The sequence below is a fragment of the Leopardus geoffroyi genome, chromosome A3, assembly GCF_018350155.1.
Source record: "Leopardus geoffroyi isolate Oge1 chromosome A3, O.geoffroyi_Oge1_pat1.0, whole genome shotgun sequence".
Taxonomy (NCBI): domain Eukaryota; kingdom Metazoa; phylum Chordata; class Mammalia; order Carnivora; family Felidae; genus Leopardus; species Leopardus geoffroyi.
This window is the reverse complement of record NC_059336.1, coordinates 16,227,201-16,246,506: the sequence shown is the minus strand read 5'-3', so window position 1 is coordinate 16,246,506 and position 19,306 is coordinate 16,227,201. Positions and strand designations below refer to the sequence as shown.

At 52.0% G+C, this 19,306-nt stretch overlaps 1 protein-coding gene and 1 long non-coding RNA gene across 9 annotated transcripts in view; one reads left to right on the top strand and one right to left on the bottom strand.

Moving 5' to 3' along the window:
• Positions 1 to 19,306, top strand: part of HNF4A (hepatocyte nuclear factor 4 alpha) — a 58,906-nt gene that overhangs the window by 36,283 nt on the left and 3,317 nt on the right. For 4 of the 8 annotated variants that reach the window (XM_045444509.1, XM_045444512.1, XM_045444506.1 and 1 more), the window contains exons 2-9: positions 565 to 739; positions 1,873 to 1,967; positions 7,098 to 7,204; positions 7,921 to 8,076; positions 11,445 to 11,532; positions 12,676 to 12,831; positions 15,429 to 15,695; positions 18,207 to 18,359. In XM_045444509.1, the coding sequence (XP_045300465.1) occupies positions 565 to 739; positions 1,873 to 1,967; positions 7,098 to 7,204; positions 7,921 to 8,076; positions 11,445 to 11,532; positions 12,676 to 12,831; positions 15,429 to 15,695; positions 18,207 to 18,359 (1,197 nt within the window). The remainder of the gene's footprint in view (positions 1 to 564; positions 740 to 1,872; positions 1,968 to 7,097; positions 7,205 to 7,920; positions 8,077 to 11,444; positions 11,533 to 12,675; positions 12,832 to 15,428; positions 15,696 to 18,206; positions 18,360 to 19,306) is intronic. The other 4 variants (XM_045444507.1, XM_045444510.1, XM_045444511.1 and 1 more) reach the window with 3 other exon arrangements.
• LOC123580169 lies at positions 6,262 to 14,103 on the bottom strand. The gene is made up of 3 exons (XR_006703155.1): positions 13,919 to 14,103; positions 6,921 to 6,925; positions 6,262 to 6,272 (listed from the first exon to the last, which is right to left on the bottom strand). It is a non-coding gene; the product is annotated as an uncharacterized LOC123580169 (long non-coding RNA).

The following is a 19,306-nucleotide window of genomic DNA, read 5'->3' as shown; positions in this document are numbered from 1 at the left end:
GGACATATTCTAGAGGTACCCAGATCCTTGCCACGACCCTCCCAGCAGGACAAATGGGCCACTGTTTGGTGCGTGTCTTCCTGTTCCCCGGGACAGTTCGCAAGGCGTGTGGGTACATTGAGAAATGAGGGACAGGACCTGAGCAGGGCCTGAGTAGATGCTACGGTGTGTTTGTCCCTTCTACAGCCCCCTCGGCCCCGTCAGTCACGGTCTGTAAGGGTCAGATGCATCGGAGCGGGTGGCCAGATTTTCATTACTTCCCAGAGAAAGCTGGGCCCAGCTCTCTCCACCTTGGGGAGAAACAGGTCCTCACAAAGGACTCTGTGAAGTCAGTGTCACAACCATCCCTAAGTAATGATGCAAAACGGGCATTCCACATGCCAAGGGACTTGCCCAAGGTCATTGGGGGAGTGGGAACCTCGGTCTGAATGAGGCTGAAGCCCCAGGGGGAGATCCCCACGATGCTCATATTGGTTTCTGAATCTAAACCACCAGGGGTGCAGGGCCTCTGGGACGTGAATTTCTGTCCCTCCTGAGCTCTCACTCTTGTCTCCTCTGGTGCAGACACGTCCCCATCAGAAGGTGCCAACCTCAACACACCCAACAGCCTGGGTGTCAGCGCCCTGTGCGCCATCTGTGGGGACCGGGCCACAGGGAAACACTACGGTGCCTCCAGCTGTGACGGTTGCAAGGGCTTCTTCCGGAGGAGTGTGAGAAAGAACCACATGTACTCCTGCAGGTGAGGAGCCCCTGTTTGGAGCCTTGATTTCTCTAGCTGGAAAGTGGGTCCACTTGAGCTAATGATATTCCCCAGTTTGTCTACTCCCGGACTAGGTCCCAGAAACAACCTCCTTCTGAGGACTTAAAGCTTCTTCTGGTTTCTTAGGCTTTGGGGATCCAAATGGGAACATCCATTCTAGGAACCTCATTTACTGAGCATAAAGCTACCAGCTGCCCTTTACTGAGCACTTACTATATGCCAGACAAACTGAATCTTTGCCTGTATTTAACTGGCCCTGCAAGCCCATTGTTACTTTTCTTATTTAGCAAATGAGGATCCATGAGGCTTGGGATCAAGCCCACTGTGAAGCCTCAGAGGATGGGGCCCATTCCTCAACCCGATGCTTTTCCTGGGGCAAATAGGGGATTGGCCCCAGGCTTTTCCATATACCCCAAGGGCTTCCCAAAGCCTTCCTCAGGATCCTGCCTTCAAACGCATCTCCCATGGTGAGAAACAACAATAATAAAATAATGGCATTCGGTTATGAGTATTTGCCATGTGCTGACGCTGTGCCAAGCCCTGTCCACATATTATCTTATTTCTACCTGTCAACACCCCTCTGACATGGTGACTATTATTCTTCCCATTTTATAGATGAGGAAGCTGTGGCTTGGAGAGGGCCAGGAATTTGTCCAAGGTCATCCAGCTTGAATGAATGGCAGAGCCCAGGATGATACTGAGGGCTCCACCCATAACCCCTGTGGGGCACTGCCTCTGTTTATGTCCCCTCCAGAGAGTCACTTATGTGAACCAAGTATTGACTCTGAACCATAACCAGGAGCCTGCTGTGGGCTCTATCACATTCTGTGATAGCAGTGCCCTGGTATTCAAGGGGCTAGAGTTTCCAAACTCAGTTCTACCCCCAGGTCGAGCGATCCTGGGCTACAGGCCACCTCTCTGAGCCTCAGTTTCCCCACGTTCAGCCGATCAGGGTTGGATTCTCAGAGAGTCCATAGGGCCTTTCTCGTGGTTCACATAGCTCCTGTGATGGAGGCGAGGAGGCTGGGAGTCTACAGGTGGCCAGGGTTCTAGTTCAGTCCTGGGATGGGAGGGCCGTCCCTTCTCCATCCAACCATCCAAGCCCTCTTCAGATTTAGTCGGCAGTGCGTGGTGGACAAAGACAAGAGGAACCAGTGCCGCTACTGCAGGCTCAAGAAGTGCTTCCGGGCTGGCATGAAGAAGGAAGGTGAGCCTCGGCCCTCCCCCTCCCACCCCACCGCCCCACCCACACCCGCAGTCCTGGACAGTCATTTACAACTGCGGCCACACTTTATGACTCGGCGACAGGCTCCAGGGTGAATGGCTAATGGCTGAGAGGAGGGAGGGCCTGGCAATCTGACCACAGGGAGGGGCTGGGCTTGGTCTTGAGAAAGATTGGAAGAGATAAACTCGCACTCTGGGGCGCTCAGGTTCCCAGCCGTCACCACCTGTACCTGCCTCACCGCCACGGGAAGCCCATTTGGGCGTTTTCTCTTAATATACTATTTCGACAGGAAGAGAGCAGAGAATGACATTACACACGTCCACGTATCCACCATGCAGACTCAGCAAATGTGGACAGCGTGGGGTGGGAGGTGGGGGCTTTCTTCCTGAGCTTCCGGTCCCAGGGACAGGTGCACCCGTTCCTTAGTTTTCAGTGTTGAGTATCAGGTGGCCCAAAGTTTTCATGTTTTAGGGAATGGGAACGAGGTGTCAGACTTGACCTGGGTGGAGGCAGAGGGGAAGACCAGAGCACGTTTATTAAGGTCTTTCCAGGCCTCCTGCCACCAGCAGATGCCAGTCACTGGGCTGGGCTTTTCCACGAGTGATGACGTGGCACCCTAGGTTGTCGGGGAATTGTCATTCCCCCTCTTCCTGGAGGAGGGAACCGAGGCCCAGAGTGGTTCAGCAACTTGCCTAAGGCCACACAGCTTGTCAGTGCAAGATCCGAGGTTTGCACCCAGTGCTCCAGACTAGAGTTCAGTGCTGTCTCGTGGTCCCTCAACGCTGCTTCCTTTATGACCTCCAGACCTCAGGAACATTTAAAATGTTGGCAGCCTGGGCTCAGGAAGCAAAAATCCTTTAACTTCTTCATCTCCTTCTCCCCTCCACTCCCCTCCCCCAGCTCGGGCACCAGACCTTCACCCCTAGCCTGCAGCCGTGTGGCACACCCAGCCCCCCGTCCGGTCCTGTATGACACCCCCCGACACACCGCACCCCAGGGCAGGAAGCTGGGACCAGCCTGCCCAAGCCGACTTCGCCCAAGCGAAGGGAGGGCACCCCTCCCCGTCTCTGCTTCGGAGCCCCTGTTCTCCCTGACCCCTCCCTAGGACGTATGTCTGCATGCCACCCCTGAGGGGACTTGCTCATGAGTCCTGTTAGGGAGTTGGGCCTGCTGACCCCTATGAAGCAGTGGGTGGTCCCCAAGGTCCCCTCCTGTTGCCAACTCCACCATGGTAGCTCCCAGATCTGGGAGGGGTCGGGGACTCTCAGATGGAGAGGGCCTTTTTCAAAGGTCGACACCCCCCACCTCCCCCTACCCAGTTCTCAGTGAGGTCGAGTCTCTCTCCTCCGAGTTGGGTACCACATTGTGGAATGAGGAGTGTGAGAGGCAGGACTGTGGCATGTGGATGAGTGGCTGGAGGCAAGGACAAGCCTGAGAACTGCAGTCTAGGGGCCTCGTGGTCTATGGTTCTCACAGCCGGTGGTTTTACTCCCCAACAGCCTAAGGTTTCAAGTTTGAGAGCGTGGATATCTCATGGTAAAGCTTCAGGCCTTGTGACAGGCAGGCAGCAGAAGGATCGACAGCCTTCCTGGGCCGTATGTGGCCTGGTGCCTGCACGTGTTCAGTCTTCATATGTGTCTCTTGCTAAACCTCCAGAGGCGTTGGCATGGGTGTCACTTCAGGGACATTCCTTCTGGACTCTGGTTTTCCCATCCATAAAGTGAGGAAGGTGATAATGGTGCCTTCCAGCTCTGTGAGTCCAGCTACACACTCACTGATGTACCACTCCCCATGGGGACATGTGTGTTTGTTCCCTGGTCCTCCCCTTGAGCTGCCAAGGAGACAGCAGACCCGTGTCCTGGCTCCTGGAAGGGGAAGGGGAGTTCCAGGCTGTTCTGCCTTGGCGTAACCTTGAAAATAGCCAGTGCTTCATGGCTCAGGGAAGGCAGCTTTATGCCAGGAGGATGGGAAGATTGGCTGATGGCAGGTGAGTGTCAGCCTGTAGATGTTGATGCTTATTTGTACACCTTGGTCAACCGGAACATCACGATGCATGCAGTAGCTTGGTTGCTTCGAGACTAGGCCAGGGCAGAAAAGTAGTCAGTTGCTGTCACCGTCAAGCTCTGGGAAGAAAGAGGATTACCAGGTCTACCCAAGTCTGGTAGTCCCAACGCCCCTCGTCAGCCTGCTGGGAAGTCCTCAAAGCCAAGAGAGATTCTCAGTGGAAGCCTCTGTGATCCAGAGACTTGGGACAAGTTTTCATTTCTCTTCTTTGATGGCCTTAGGATTCAGGAATTGAAACCCAAAAGTGGTCCCTGATGACAGGAAAGCATTTGCTGCAAACACAGGATTTACGGACCGGCCGGGCGTATGCAAGGGCGTCAAATCTACCCCCTCCCTACTTTACAGGTGGGGAAATTCAAGCCAGACAGGTGACATGATTGGGTGGGGTCAGGACTAGAACTTGGGCTCCCCTGAGCTGGGCAGACACCAAGCTCCCTGGATGGACATTGGGAGGCTCAGCCTGGAGGCATCTTCTCTGGTCTAGGTTCCTGAAACTTCCTCTTGACCACAGGGAAGGGCTCCAAATCCCACAGGCCTGTGAGTCTTGGCCAGAGGATATTCCATGGTGGCCAGAAGTGGGTTCCCTTGAAGGGACGAAGACTCTGGGGAGAAAGCTGGGGGTCGGTGGGCCCAACAGCAGGTCTTGAATTCTCTCCTATAACCTGAGACAACACCTACCTGGGTCTTGACTGGCAGACCCAGGACGAATGCCCAGCTCCTGGACGGAAGCCCACTCGGGAAGCTGGGCCAAGGGTGGGTGCAGCAGGTACAGGTTGGTGGTGGGCCGGGGCGGTCTGATGGGTCTTTCCTCAGAACCCCAGCCCAGCCCCCCATGGGCCCCGTCCAGGGGTTCTCTGGGAAGACAGGCTCATCCTCTTCTCTGCCTCTGGCTGGGTCGGTTAATATTCAATAGAAGTTACATTAGGTCCCCGACCCTGCTAATACTGAGCAAACATTTGGAAAACATCATTCCGTGACTGAGCTCTCGCTGGGCACTGATAACACCGGCTAACCTTGAGGAGCCCAATCCGCAGCTGCTGACAGCGGCCCTTTTATTGGGCCCGCCTCCACTCGGCGCCCTGGTGGGTGCGGGCGCTGGCAGCCATGGGAGGGGTGTCGGCGGCGGGCAGGGCCACCACGTGTGCAGGGGAGCAGTCCCGGGAGCCGGTCCTCTCCCGGGAGGTGGGTCGCAGGAGAGATTTCTTCCCTGGGACTTCGGTCATACCCCACCCACTCCGGGGCTCCGTTCAGACTCTTTGATTTTCATTCTCCGACTTCAAGACTGTGTGAAATCGAGAGGAAGCTGGATGGCTGCAATGTGGGGGTCCCGCAGAGAGAGGGCATCGGGCCCAACTGGGAACCAGAACCTGTTGCATTCACCTGACAAACACGTACTGAGCACCCACTGTGTGCCAAGCTGCGTTCTAGTCCCTGGGGCTACGGCAGCGAACAGGACCATAGTGCTAGCGTTCTGGAGCTTTCCTTCCCATCGAGGGACAGAGAGTAAAGAATGAACAAAGGATTCTACAATAAGGGCCCCAAAGAAAAGTGAAGCAGTGTAAATAAAGGGCAGAGCATGAGGGAGGGATGCCACGTCGGGCAGGGTGGTCAGAGAGGGTGTCTCTGGGAAGGTGACGTTGGCACGGAACCAGGCGAGAAGTCAAGAGGCTAAGCTGGGGGGTGGGGTCAGAATCCTTGGCAGAGGTGCTGAGCGAGAGCGGGTGGAGTGGGATCCGAGAAGAGGGGCCACGGTAGGGGTTGTGGCTTCACTCCGCGTGGGCTGGGGAGTCACTGGTTTTGAGCAGTGGGGGATTGTGACTGAGTTCAGTGTTAGCGGATCCCCTCGTCTTCTGCGAGGTGCCCAGACGGTCAAGGCGAGGCCAAAAGCAAAGAGACCAGGGAGGAGAGCCTGAGCTGCTCGAGGGAAGACATAGCAGGGTCCAGACCGGAGCAGGGGGCGGGGGGGGGGGGGGAGCTTGCGTGGACTCTGTGGGGATTCTGGACAGCACGTGGGCGTGAGCAGAGGCGGCCTGTGAAATAAAGAGAGGACTCCCAGGCTGGGAGAGGAAGAATAAACTAGCCTATTCCTGACGTGAGCAAGACTGAAGAGGAGTGGGTCTGGGAGGGAAAAAGTTTATAGATGGGGAAACCGAGGCCCCAAGAGAGGACTTGATTTCTACCAGCACACAGAGTAAGTGGCAAATTCCAGACAGCCACCCAGGTCTCCGGCTGCCTCGTGCTCCCTCCTGCCAGCTTCAGCAAAGCCTCGTTCCACAGTGAGGCCTCTTGGACTCTAGGGGATGGCCAGGGCAACAGAAGGTCCGTCTTAAATCTTAGGCCAGGACTGACACGGATGGGGATGTGCAGGGAGGTGTGGGGGCCCCCGTAGGTGGAGGCCCAGATCTCTGAGTTCCTGGAGGAGAGTGCACCGGTGGGACAGGAGGGGCCCAGGGCTGCTTCTTGCTGTCTCTGAGGTTAGCCTGGAGCACGTGCCAGGCAGGTGGGGGCCTCCAGATCCCCTTTTCCAGGCCTTCCGTCTCCGTGTTCAGGAACCCCTGGGCCATCTCTGTGTCACCCAGAGACAATTTTTGCTTATTTTACCCACTTTCATCTGGGAAAAAAGGGACCCTTCTCCAAAACAGAGCTTAAACATCTGTCATCTAGACAGATCCCCTCTTCAATACTCAAGACCCATCTTAAACCCTCTCCAAGGCATCACTGTGTTGCATCCGTCCAGGGACGGGTGGATCACTCCCTCAGCACCCCATTGTGTTGGGGGCAGTTCTGGTGCTTCGAAGTTTCTCCCACGTGCTGGGTTGGAATGCATCTCTCCTCATTCCCACACGCTGAGCCGGGCTCTGCCCCCTGGACGCTCCCTCCTATTCCCACCTCCAACCGTGTTTCCTTTACTCCAGTTCAGCCCTGCAGTATCTCCTGCTGGGTCGAGCTCTCTCCCCTCACGCCTCACCCGCTCCTCAGCAGTCAGGGGACCACCCTCCCCTCCACCCCATCCCTGGCCTCCCTCTCATCGCTCTCTCCTCCTCCCAGCTGTGCAAAATGAGCGGGACCGGATCAGCACTCGCCGATCAAGCTACGAGGACAGCAGCCTGCCCTCCATCAATGCATTGTTGCAGGCCGAGGTCCTGTCCCAGCAGGTACTGGGACGACCCTCTACCCACCTGGGGATCCCCCACACCAAGGAGGGGTCTCACCTCCACCCCTATCCTCTCCAGCCAGGTCCTGAAGCAACAGCTAGAAGGGTCCTGGGATATCACAGAAAGGAAACCGAGTCCAGTGTCACACAGCCAGTTTAGTAGCAAAGGCAGAACTCAAACTCGGGTCTGGCACACTGTGGCACTTTCTAGTCCGACCCTTTGCATGCATGTGTTCTGCAGGCCAAGCAGAGTTTACTGTCATGAGGGCCTGAGATCACCTGAGCCCTAAGAGAACAGATTAGTGCACAAGCAGACAGATTAGCAAACTGGGGCTCAGCTCCTCCCCTGCTCTGTGACCTTGGGCAAGTCACAGCACCTCTCTGGACTGGTTTCTTTACCCATCAGATGAGGATGATGATTTTTGCCCTGCTTCTCCTGTAGGGCCGAGAGTCTCCTTGGGGTTCTAAGAAGCTGACATTGGGAATTGCGCAGCAGGTGAAGGCCCGGGGGAAGCCCTCCTCCCTCATAGCTGACTTCTTCAGCATCCTTTCTGCTCTCCACCTGCCTCTGAGCTTCCTCCGGAGCCTAGAAGGCATCTGTAGTCCATCTCCCCTTTTGCAGACCTGGAAACTATCTGGGGGGAGGGCGCTCTGTGCAGAGGACAGAGACTGTAGGAGGGCTTGGCCATCCTCAGCATTTTCCTTCTCTTCCCCCAGATCACCTCCCCCGTCTCCGGGATCAATGGAGACATTCGGGCGAAAAAGATCGCCAGCATCGCAGATGTGTGTGAGTCCATGAAGGAGCAGTTGCTGGTGCTCGTTGAGTGGGCCAAGTACATTCCTGCTTTCTGCGAGCTCCCTCTGGATGACCAGGTGAGAGGAGACATGGTCTGTGGGCAGTGGGGGCATTGGGCAGGTAGATCCTGCTGGCCCACCTGGGATATAGCCTTGGACTGGTTTGATTTTATTCAACAAAACACACATGGTGCTCGTGTGTGTCTCGAGCTGTTTAAATCACTATACAAATATTAACTCATTTAATCCATCCAACAGCCCTATGAGATAGGTACTATTATCATCCCCATCTTATAGGTGATGAAACTGGGCACAGAGAGCTTAAGTAACCTGCTCAAGGTCACACAGCTAGTACCCAGCACAGCTGGGATTAGAACACTGTGCATGCAAGTGTGCTTTGGCAGGCAAGCTCCAAAGTCCAGGCTTCTAGCCACTGCTCTCCTGCATGAGACAGGTCTCCTGGGGACATGTTGACAGGGCCCCAGAGCCAGGGGTCAGGAGATTTCAGCTTGAGCCCTGGCTCTAAGACTGGTGCTTTGTGTGATCTTGGGCAAATTGCTTCCTCTCTCTGAGCCTCAGTTTTCTTATCTGTAAAGTGGGAATTACAATATCTGCTTCATAAAAAATTAAAGACATCACTATTTGAAATGATCATGTAACGGAGCACCTCCATTGTGCCCAGGCCGCAGCTGGCCTCCCTAAGTGTCACTTTCTTGTATCCCACCAAGATGGTTTCACTCAGCATTTTATTTCCCATGTACATTCTTTGGAATACCGAAAAGGTCCCAGGGAGGCACGGGTACATTTCTGAGGACAGGTGAGTTTCAGAGATATTGCAAATGATGGCTCCTGACTAGGCACCCCCTAGGCCTCTGCAGACACTTTCTGGGAAAGGGTTGCTGGACTGGGTCACCTTCTCAGCTGGGAGGGAGCTCAGGGGCACCAGTGGACAGCGCCCCAGACCTCAGCTCCTGGTGCATGTGCTTCTCTAGTGTGCACATTTGCACAAAACATTGGCAATGTATGTTAGTCTATTAAAGTTTCTGAGAAGTGAACTTTGTGAACTGAACTTTGTGAAACTGAACTTTGTGAAACCCAGGGCTTCTCAAACTCCCCTGACCCCCAGACTCTCCTGGAGCACCTATTTGTATGCTAGGGTCGACACACTGTGGAAATACTGGTGTGGCTGGTCCTCACCTTCACACTGGGACCTGGATCGGATGCTCTGTCCCATAGATCCCTCCCCACTTTGGGAAGGATAACAGGCCAGGGATCTTGGCCGAGTTGTCCCTGCCTTTACCCCTGTTCCTTATGTGCTGGCCCTGGTCTCCTCTGCTGGAGAGTCTATATTAATGTTTAATCCCTTCTGCTCCTTCCCAGGGGCTCAGCAGGGCAATAAGATACCCCCAAGCTGAGCAATTGTTAACCTCAATTTCCCACCCAAACCTCCCTGGCTGGGGCTCAGAGCATTCTTAGAGAGCAGTGATGGGTGGCCAGCAACGCAGGACAATCATTAACATCCCCGCACCCCCTGCCTGCCCACCCCCAGAATAGCTGCCATGTCAGGAGGGCTCCCAGCTCCCCGTTCATGGTGTATAAGGAGCCCATCTTGCCCAAGATAGTTGGGGCACACATGGGAGAGTTGGGGGACACTGTCCTCCAAAGGACACCCCAAATCTGTCAACATTGCTCCAGGAGCCACTTTCCAAGTTTGTTTGCTTCTTCATTTGTTTTGGGCACCAATCCATTGAAACCCAGGGGGCTGGGTAGCATTGAATACAGGGGCTAAGGTCTAGAGAGGGAAAGCGGTCTGCCCCAGGTCGCAGAGCAAGGCAGCCACAGGGCTGGGATCTGACTGCAGGTCTCTTGCCCCCTCGGTTTGAGAGTCACTGGGGTCGGTGGCGAAAGCCCTCCACAGCACCTCGAGAATGGGAGGTGCTTGATAATAAGCATCCTTGGCCTCTTTTGTCCTGGTCGTAGAATGTGGACTCACCTGCAGGCCTCTTTACCATTCTCCTCTTTTCTTGTCACCCTCATAAGGTGTGACCATGGGAGAATAGATGAAGAAGAGCTGGTGGCTGCCCAGGAGGGGCTGGATCTGGAAAGGAAGTTAACTAGTTTGCTCATTCATTCATTCATTCATTCATCCCTTCACCCATTCCTTCCTTTCTTCTTTCAAATAAATATTTATTGACAGTTTATTGTGTGCCAGCTGCCTTCCATGCCCTAGACAATTTCTCTGCCCTTAGAGAGAATTTCTCTGCCCTCCCCACCCCCAGTGTAGCCCCTCTTGTCCCATATCTCTTTATCAAGTGACTCTCACCTCCCTCCATCTGTCTTGTCCTTCCTTCCTAAGAAGTGTCTGTCGCTTGGTAGGCACTCTACATTTGATAAATGAGAGAAGGAACAATCAAAACATTTTTGCGTCCTAGTTTAGCCTGCTAAAAAAGTCTCCAAAATTCCCCAATCCAACCTTGCAGACAAGATCGTTGAGGTGACCAGCCTGTGACTATTTTCACCAGTTGCCGTTTTTCCCATCCTCTGGGCCTGACACAAACACCAAAGCAGATGGTTCGGAAAGGACTGACAGTGTCCTCCTGGCCGGGCCCCTGCCTCGGACTTCAGTCTTCCAAAGCTGCTTTGTCTTCTCTGCAGGGAAGGAATATGTCAAGCCCATCCCCTGCCAAGGACCAGTGCTCACGCCTTTGCTTTGGGAACCAACACCCATGTCCAAATGCTTGGAACTCACTCTCAGAATCCTAGAATCTTACAATGTCAAGTGAGCAGGTACCCTGGAGATCTTCCAGAGTAGGGATTTCCCAAACACAATTGCACATCAGAATCACTGGGGAGCTTGTTAAATACAGATCCTTGGGCCCACTTATACAGACTCAGAATCTCTGGGAGTAGAGCCTAAGAATCTGCATTTTACAAAATACTCTTCATAATCTTCCGTAGCTGGTCCACGGGTAGGAGTTTGGGACCTACGGTTTTAGAACTTCCTGGCTCATAGACCCTCTTGAGAGTCTAATGAAACTCTGCTGCAAAAACAAAAACAAAAGCACCCAGAATGTTGTTAAGTTTCATCAGGCACAGGAACAAGGCCCAGAGGGAAGAGGCAGCTTGCCCAAGGCCACAGCAGTTCAAAGATAAAGTTAGCATCTGGCCTCCTAGCTCCGAGTGCATGTTCTTTTCCCTTCCAGGTTCCTGTTGAACCTTTTCCAGGTTTTCTCCGTTGTGGGAGGAAGGCGACAGCTTTCTGAAGCCCTTTTATTGTAGTTCAGGCAGGTAAAGGCAAGGGAAGCATTAAGCCAGCTTTCCCAGGGTCACTGAGTTGGCTAGGAGCAACTTTCCAGGGGGTGCAGACAGCTAGGAGCAACTTTCCAGGGGGTGCAGACAGCTTTTCAGGAGTACCACGGCCAGACACCATCCCTTTTCTCTTCCAGGTGGCCCTGCTCAGAGCCCACGCCGGTGAGCACCTGCTGCTTGGAGCCACCAAGCGGTCCATGGTGTTCAAGGACGTTCTGCTTCTAGGTAAGCAGGCTGCCTGCCCCAGCCAGGGCTCTGCGGAGGGCATGCCCAGTATGGAATGCACCCGGGCACAGGAGACTTCCAAGGTGGCATGCAGGGGCAAGGGAGAAAGATCAAGAGTAGCCTCTTCCCAGGGCACCTGGGTGGCTCAGTCGGTTAAGCGTTTGACTCTTGATCTTGGCTCAGGTCATGATCTCAAGGTTTGTGAGATTGAGCCCCATGTCAGGCTCTGCACTGACAGTGTGGAGCCTTGCTTGGGATTCTCTCTCTTCCTCCCTTTCTGCCCCTCCCCTGCTTGCTTACTCTCGTTCTCTCTCTCTCTCTCTCAAAATAAATAAGTAAACATTAAAAAAAAAAAAAAAAAAAAAGGAATAGACTTTTCCCAGTGTTCCCATCTGGATCCTCTACTCAGATGCAAGAAGTGTGGACACCAGGCAAGGAAGGCCTCCAAGGTTAAAGTTAGAGCACAGTAGGGGTTATCCCTGGAATTGCCCTTGCACTCTGATGTGCTTTCTGGAGCAGGGGCAAGACGCAGCCAGGAATGGCACAAACCTTGGCCTATGTCACGTCTGCTCCCATGGCATGTTTATTTATTATTTTAGATGCTCGTATAGATCACACTATGGGCCAGATCCTAGTCTTAACTCTTTACAAACACTACTCCTTTAATACAACGACCCTAGGAGGTAGGCTTTGTTATTTATCCCCATTTTGCAGATGAAAAAAACTGAAGCGCAGAAAGTAATTTATCCAAATATATATGGTTAGTTAGTGGTGGAACTGGATTTCAACCCCAGGCAGTCTAGTTCTAGAATCTGGGCCCTTAACCTTGATGTGTTGTTGCCTCCTAAGTGGCCCTCGAATGTCACTACTCTTACGGGTCATGTCAGAGAATGGAGCACGGGTGATGTGAAAGGCTCCTAGAAAGCCAGGCTCCAGGCCCAGTCCGATGACTTCAAGCAACTCATTCCTCTCATCTGGGCCTCCGTTTCTTCATCTGTGAAATGGGCATGATAATCCCCATGGGGCCTTCTCCCATGGGCACCAGTTGCATTGCAGCTGCAAAGGACAGGGCCTACGCAAAGCTGGGGAGAAGGGTACACCCAAGGGGGTGTCCTGATCCCCTTTCCTTCCCAACCCACCCAGGCAATGACTACATCGTCCCTCGGCACTGCCCGGAGCTGGCAGAGATGAGCCGGGTGTCTGTGCGCATCCTCGACGAGCTGGTGCTGCCCTTCCAGGAGCTGCAGATAGATGACAATGAGTATGCCTGCCTCAAAGCCATCATCTTCTTTGACCCAGGTACAGTCCGCCCCTCCCTCCCGCCCCCGATGCTCCAGACCCTCTGTCACACTTCTCCTGTGGTGTGCCCTACATTCACAGCCTCCCTCTGCAGGACAACAACTGGGAGAGGCTGTTTGCATTCGCTGTTTCCCAGACGAGGAAAACCAGGTTCAGAGAGCTGATGTGCCTTGACAAGGCACATGGGCTCCAGGGGCTTGGTTCTGTCCTTTTTCTCCTTTCCCTTCTGTCCCCTCCTCCCTTCCTCCTCTCCCTACCCTCCTCCCTTCCTTCTTTTCTTTCCTTTCATCTTTTCTCTTTCCCTGAAACGTTTTTACCAAAATAATATCTGCACACATTTAAATTCAAACAGTCCCCCCACTCCACATTCCCTGCTAAAGCCTCCTTCCCAGGGGGCACCATTTCTGATTCTTTTAACTGTTTCTTCTGGCTCTAAATAAAATGCTAAGCCTTCTCCTTCTTGATGTAGCTGTTTCCGATCGCAGTTGCCCTCCTACACTCGTGGAGGATCTCACTGTTCTCTTTCGCCATTTCGTCTTCTCTCTCCCATCTTCTTCCTATATTTTCAGGGCTAGTTTGGTGTCTGCTGATTATCTTTACAATGTTGTTGGCTCTCCTCTCCCCCATCCCATCTACTGACTTTCCACCTGCATTTTTACAGAATGTCCTTATAGTTATGTCTTTGTGCAAAGCCCGGTTTCATTTTACCATATCAAGATGCCTGGACTTCAAAGGCTTGCTTGCTAACTTACCTCCTTACATGTTAGAGGGGACCCACCATGTGCCCAGGCATTGCCCACTGCCCTTAGTGCTAGACCCCACCAACATGGAGATCACCTCCGGTAATAACGGTAACGAAGAGGAAGATGACCACAGTTTCTGGAATGCTCACTAGGGCACCATTCTAAAGACTTGATGTGGATTATGCCACTTCTTGCTTGCAACACGGTACCTCTGAGGTAGGAATTGTTATTATCTCCATTTTGCAGATAAGGAAACTGAGGCACAGGGAGATTGGCTAATTTGCCCAAAGTTACACAACCAGGAGATGGCAGAGCTTGGATTTGAACTTGAGACTATCTAGCACTCAAACCTATATTCTTACCTACTGCACACTCTTCCCCATTTCTTGAAGGGTAAGACTTCTGGTTCTAGTTTCCTTGAGCACCTGGCCCAGGCTTATCCTCTGCAGTGCTCAGCACAGAGCTGGACAGGTAGTAATTGCTCAATAAGATGGGATTATTGATGCTGAGTCAGGGTTAGCAACCTGGCTTGGAGGGGCAGGTGACCTAGTAAAGGGCCTGGCATGTAGGTGATGCTCCATAAATGTTTGTTGACTGAATGAAGGAATGCACAAATATGGCTCAGTGGAGTGAGCCCTGGAATGGAAATGTGAGTGAAATTCTCTATCTGCAACTTACTTTTGCATTAAAGAGGTGATAAATGCATTACCTCCATAAAAGTTGAATTTAACTCTTGGACAACCATTTGAATCCCCTTCTAGGTTAAGGATCTAGAATTTATCCATTGATTTTGTTTTCATTCCTTCATCCTTCCATCCATCTACCCATCCCTTCATCGAGTTACCTATTCAACAAATATTGACCATGCATGGTACTAGGTAGTGGGTTTAAAATGACAAACAAGGGGCTCCTGGGTGGCTCAGTCAGTTAAGTGTCTGACTTCTGCTCAGGTTATGATCTCACGGTTTGTGAGTTCAAGCCCCACATTGGGCTCTGTGCTGTCAATGCAGAGCCTGCTTCAGACCTCTGTCTCCCTTGTTCTCTGTCCGTCCCCTGCCTTAGACACACACACACACACACACACACACACACACACACTCTCTCTCTCTCTCTCTCTCAAAAATAAATAAGCATTAAAAAAATTTAAAACAACAAACAAGACATGCCTGCCCACCCAGAGCTCATAGTCTGGTGGAAGAGACAGTTACATCCCATGTGGCCACTAGCAACGGAAAAGCCACAGAAATCTGGGATATGATGGACACTCATAAAGCAGGCTTGGGAGGGTGGAATGGAGAAGGCTTCCTGGAGGAGATGGAACCTAAGCTGAGACCCCAGGATGACACAGGCAAGGGAGCAGGGAAACAGGGAGACTCTTCTAAGGCAGCGGGAGCAGCATGAGCTGAGGTCTGGTCAGTGGGACCTCAATGCTGATCAGGAGCCCCAAGTCCCCATCATGGATCTACCAACAATTGGATGTATGACCTGGGCCAAGTCCTTTCCCTGCTCTCTGCCTCATTTCCCCATGTGTAATGAGGAGGTTGCTTGGTGCCCTCGTGGGTAAGTTCTTGAAGTCCTACTCCTCCCACCCCCCACCCCCATCTCCTCGTTCTGCATCTCAGGAAATGTGACAGAAATGCTTTTCTGCCTGCGTCCAGGAAGCTACAGATGTGCTAGTGTACCCTGGTTCCTGAGGACCCCAAATCCTAGCACGGCTGAGGACTCCCTAAGTGACCTTGGGCCTCAAGACCTGCTCTCAGGGCCCCAGGAGTCAGGGGAGAGCTGGATCCCGGCTCCCCAGAGGCTCCGACTGGGCCCCCCTGCCCTCCCTCACCTGTGCCCTCCCCGTTGCAGACGCCAAGGGGCTGAGCGACCCGGGCAAGATCAAGCGGCTGCGCTCCCAGGTGCAGGTGAGCCTGGAGGACTACATCAACGACCGCCAGTACGACTCGCGTGGCCGCTTCGGCGAGCTGTTGCTACTGCTGCCCACCCTGCAGAGCATCACCTGGCAGATGATCGAGCAGATCCAGTTCATCAAGCTCTTCGGCATGGCCAAGATCGACAACTTGCTGCAGGAGATGCTGCTGGGAGGTCCGTGCCAGGCCCAGGAGGGGCTGAGAGGTGGGCGGGCCCCCTGGCAAACGATAAGCTTCATACCTAGGCCCCACCTCTCAGCTCCGTCACCTCCTCCCTCTGTGGCCTTGGCCAGATCCCTTAACCTACCTAAGCCTCAGTTTCCTCATCAGAAAAATGGGACCAATGGTCCATTTATTCAGGCACTGGGAACCTAGTGTGTGCCAGTCACGGTTGTAAGTGCTGGAGATTCAGCAGAGAACAAGAGCTCTGCCCTTCTGGAGGTTGCGTGTGAGTGCGTGTGTGTGTGTGTGTGTGTATGTGTGTGCGCGCGTGTGTGCATAAGGGCTCATGGAAACTGACAATAACCAAAGGATAACTAGAGATTTTGAAATAAGCAGGTAATATGATAGAGTGTAACTGGAAAGGGGTCTATTTTGGTAGGTTGTCCAACAGAGACAGACTTCTCTGAAGTGGGACTTTTAAGCTAAAACCCAATGGATGAAAGGAAATAGAACATTTAAAAGCCAAAAGAAAAGCATTCCCGGCGGAAGTAACTCATGCAAAAGCCCTGAGGCAGGAGAGGTTCATGTGTTTGAGAAAGAAGGATAAGGTCATGAGATGAAAACTGATATGGGCAGACACCAAATCGGCAACATGCAGTCTTGTAGGTCACGGTCAGAAATTTGGATTTCATTTTCATTGCAGAAGATTGAACGTCAGACTACTCTTTTTAGCAAACTACTCTGGTTGCTAGGTAGAAAGTAAATTCCCGGGGTGGCACAGTGGAGGCAGGAGACCCCTAACCGTTACTTGTCTCCAGGCCGGAGTAGGACAGTGAAAGCTGAGACGAAGGCATGACTGGAAGAACGCACAGGATTTGCTGATTGACCCGATGTGGGAAGCAAGGGAAGGGAAGAAACAAAGATTAAACCCACATGTTTGCTTTGAGTGACAGGGACGCTCATGGAATAACTTACTGAGATGAGGAAGCCAGGGGAAAAGCAGGTTGAGGCTGGGATGGTAGCAGCAGTGAGAGACGAGCCAAGAGACTGTTTAGACTTCAACGAAGCTGGAGATGACTGTAGATATCCAAGGGGAATTATCAGGAAGAAGTTGCATGTTTGATTGAGTCTGTTGCTCAAGCACAAGTGCAAAGCTCTGGAGGGAAGACAGCTTCATGGTGCTCCAGCAGTTAGGGGCCATGGTGATAGATACTGAAAAGTGGGCATCAGTGAATTGACAGATTTAGCCGGGTTGAAGAGTTTTTGCAGTGATGGTACAAGATGAAGTGGGCTGGGAGGCTAGGAAGCAGGATCTGAGTGAGGGTGCTTGAACTCAGGATTTCGAAAGTGATGTGGTTACTAGTGATGGCTTGGCCAAGGGCCACCTGGGCTTATATTTGGGACTGGATCATTCTTTTTTGTGGGGGCTGTCGTGTACCCTGTTCGGCCACATCCCTGGCCTCGCTACCCATGAGATGCCAGTAGCACTCCTCAGCAGCACAGCCAAAAACATCTTCAGATATTATCAAATGTCCCCTGAGGGCCCCAGATTTCCCCCAGTTGAGAACTACTGTCAGATGATAACTCATTTCATTTTCACTTTGACCCTGTGAATTATGGATCGAGTGTCATCGAGATCCGGGTCAGGACGGGGGCGCCTGACCGACTCGGTCGGCAGAGCCTATGACTCTTGATCTTGGAGTTGTGATCTTGAGCCCCATGTTGGGTGTAGAGATCACTTAAAAATAAAATCTTTAAAAAAAAAAATAGGATCAAGATGGAGCTTGTGCTCTGTTGGGAGATAACAGGGCCCTGTAATCTCATCTCTGGGCCCTGTAATCTCATCTGGTTGTAGAATGGGACAAAAATGATAATGATATCCACCTTATAGGACTGTGATGAGGGTTAAATTATTTTAAACATGAAAAGTGCTGTGAAACAGTACCTGGCACATATTAGATGCTCAATAATTGATAGCTATCATGGAAACAGTATACTTTAGAGGTCTCTTGCAAGCCCTAAAATCCCACCATTGTCACACCTGTGACCACAGCCATTACCAAACCAGCCTATACCTTATATGGTATTATAAGAGCAAAAGCATAGAAATAGGGAAGTACAGGGAACACTCAGGTGCCATAAGTAGGTTTGGCTGAAGCAGAGGCTATCGAGGGGACAAGGCTAAAGGTGAGTTGGCACCAAATTCTTGAAGGACTTGCATGCCAAGGAGATTTGAGGGCCATTGGTTAAATCTCTTATATTAATAGTCAATCAATACACTATTCATTATAATATTTTGATCTCACAGCTTCCTTACACGCTCCTTCTTTCTTTCAACTTCTGTTCTCTTGGTTTTTTGGGTCTTCTCAGTACCCTCATGAAACCTATGGATAGGAGTGGTAAGCCCCAGCTTACTAATCCAGAAATAGGTAGCCAACAGGCAGTGTCAGTATTGAATGAACAGGTTTATTGGCCACACCTGAAGATGTACCTCAAGGACCACGGTCTTTATCTCAGACTCTCCATCCTGATTGAGTCCCCTCTTTACCTGCAGGGTCCTCCAGTGATGCACCTCATGCCCATCATCCCCTGCACCCTCACCTGATGCAGGAACACATGGGCACGAACGTCATTGTTGCCAACACAATGCCCTCTCACCTCAGCAATGGACAGATGTGTGAGTGGCCCCGACCCAGGGGGCAGGCAGGTGGGCAACTTGAGCTCTACCCAGCAAGGGATGGGGTTGGGGGCCCAAGGGGGGAGCCAGGAGAAGGATGGGTCTAGAAGATGGGAACTGGGATACAGCAGTTCTCTGTGCTCCAGGGTAAGGAGTGAGGAGTGAGACTGGCCTTTTTTTAAGGCTGTTTTTTTCAGTGAGGTCCTTTACTCAGCAAGGTAATTAATAGCCTTTATTGAATGAAGCTGTCCTTGGGATGAGGGATCCATTGGATGAATATGTCCGTTGGGGCAAGAATTCCATTAGGTGATGTTGCCCATCAGGTAAAATTGTTCTTTGTAAGACTGCCCAGTAGGTAAGACTAGCCATTATACAATTGGATGAGACTACTCCTTGGGTGGGGATGTCCACTGGGGGCCATATATACATATATTTCATTCTGAGGTGAAATCTCAGAAGTGTGAGTTTGTCACTGGACAAAGTTCTTCAAAAAGTAAGATTATCATTGTGATAAGGAGGTCGTCCGCTAAAATGAGATTGCATTTCATTGAGATTGTTCTTTGGGAAAGTTGTCCATTGAATAAAGTTGGCCAAGTGGGTCATGGTCAAAGTTAACTTCCAAATGTGTGATGCTGTGAGGCCAATTAGTTTCCATTATCCATCTACCTAAATATCAAAGAAATAGTATTTTTTTGAGCCAGTTGGCCAGACCCTTGGGTCTCATCAACTGTTATCCCTTCTCTCCAAGAAAGGATATTACTGTCACATGTCCCATTGTCCTCAAACAAAGTCAGACTTGGGCCCTGGTCTGGGAGAAGCAGCCCAGATCTCCATGTTAAATGGTGGAGGAGATGGGTGTTGGTAGGACCTAGGCAAAAGGCTCTGACCACACCTGGCCCATCTGCAGCCTCCCAGACTCACCATACTTAGACTTCGTGATCTGGAACTCAGGTTTGAATTTTAAGAGACCTTAGAGA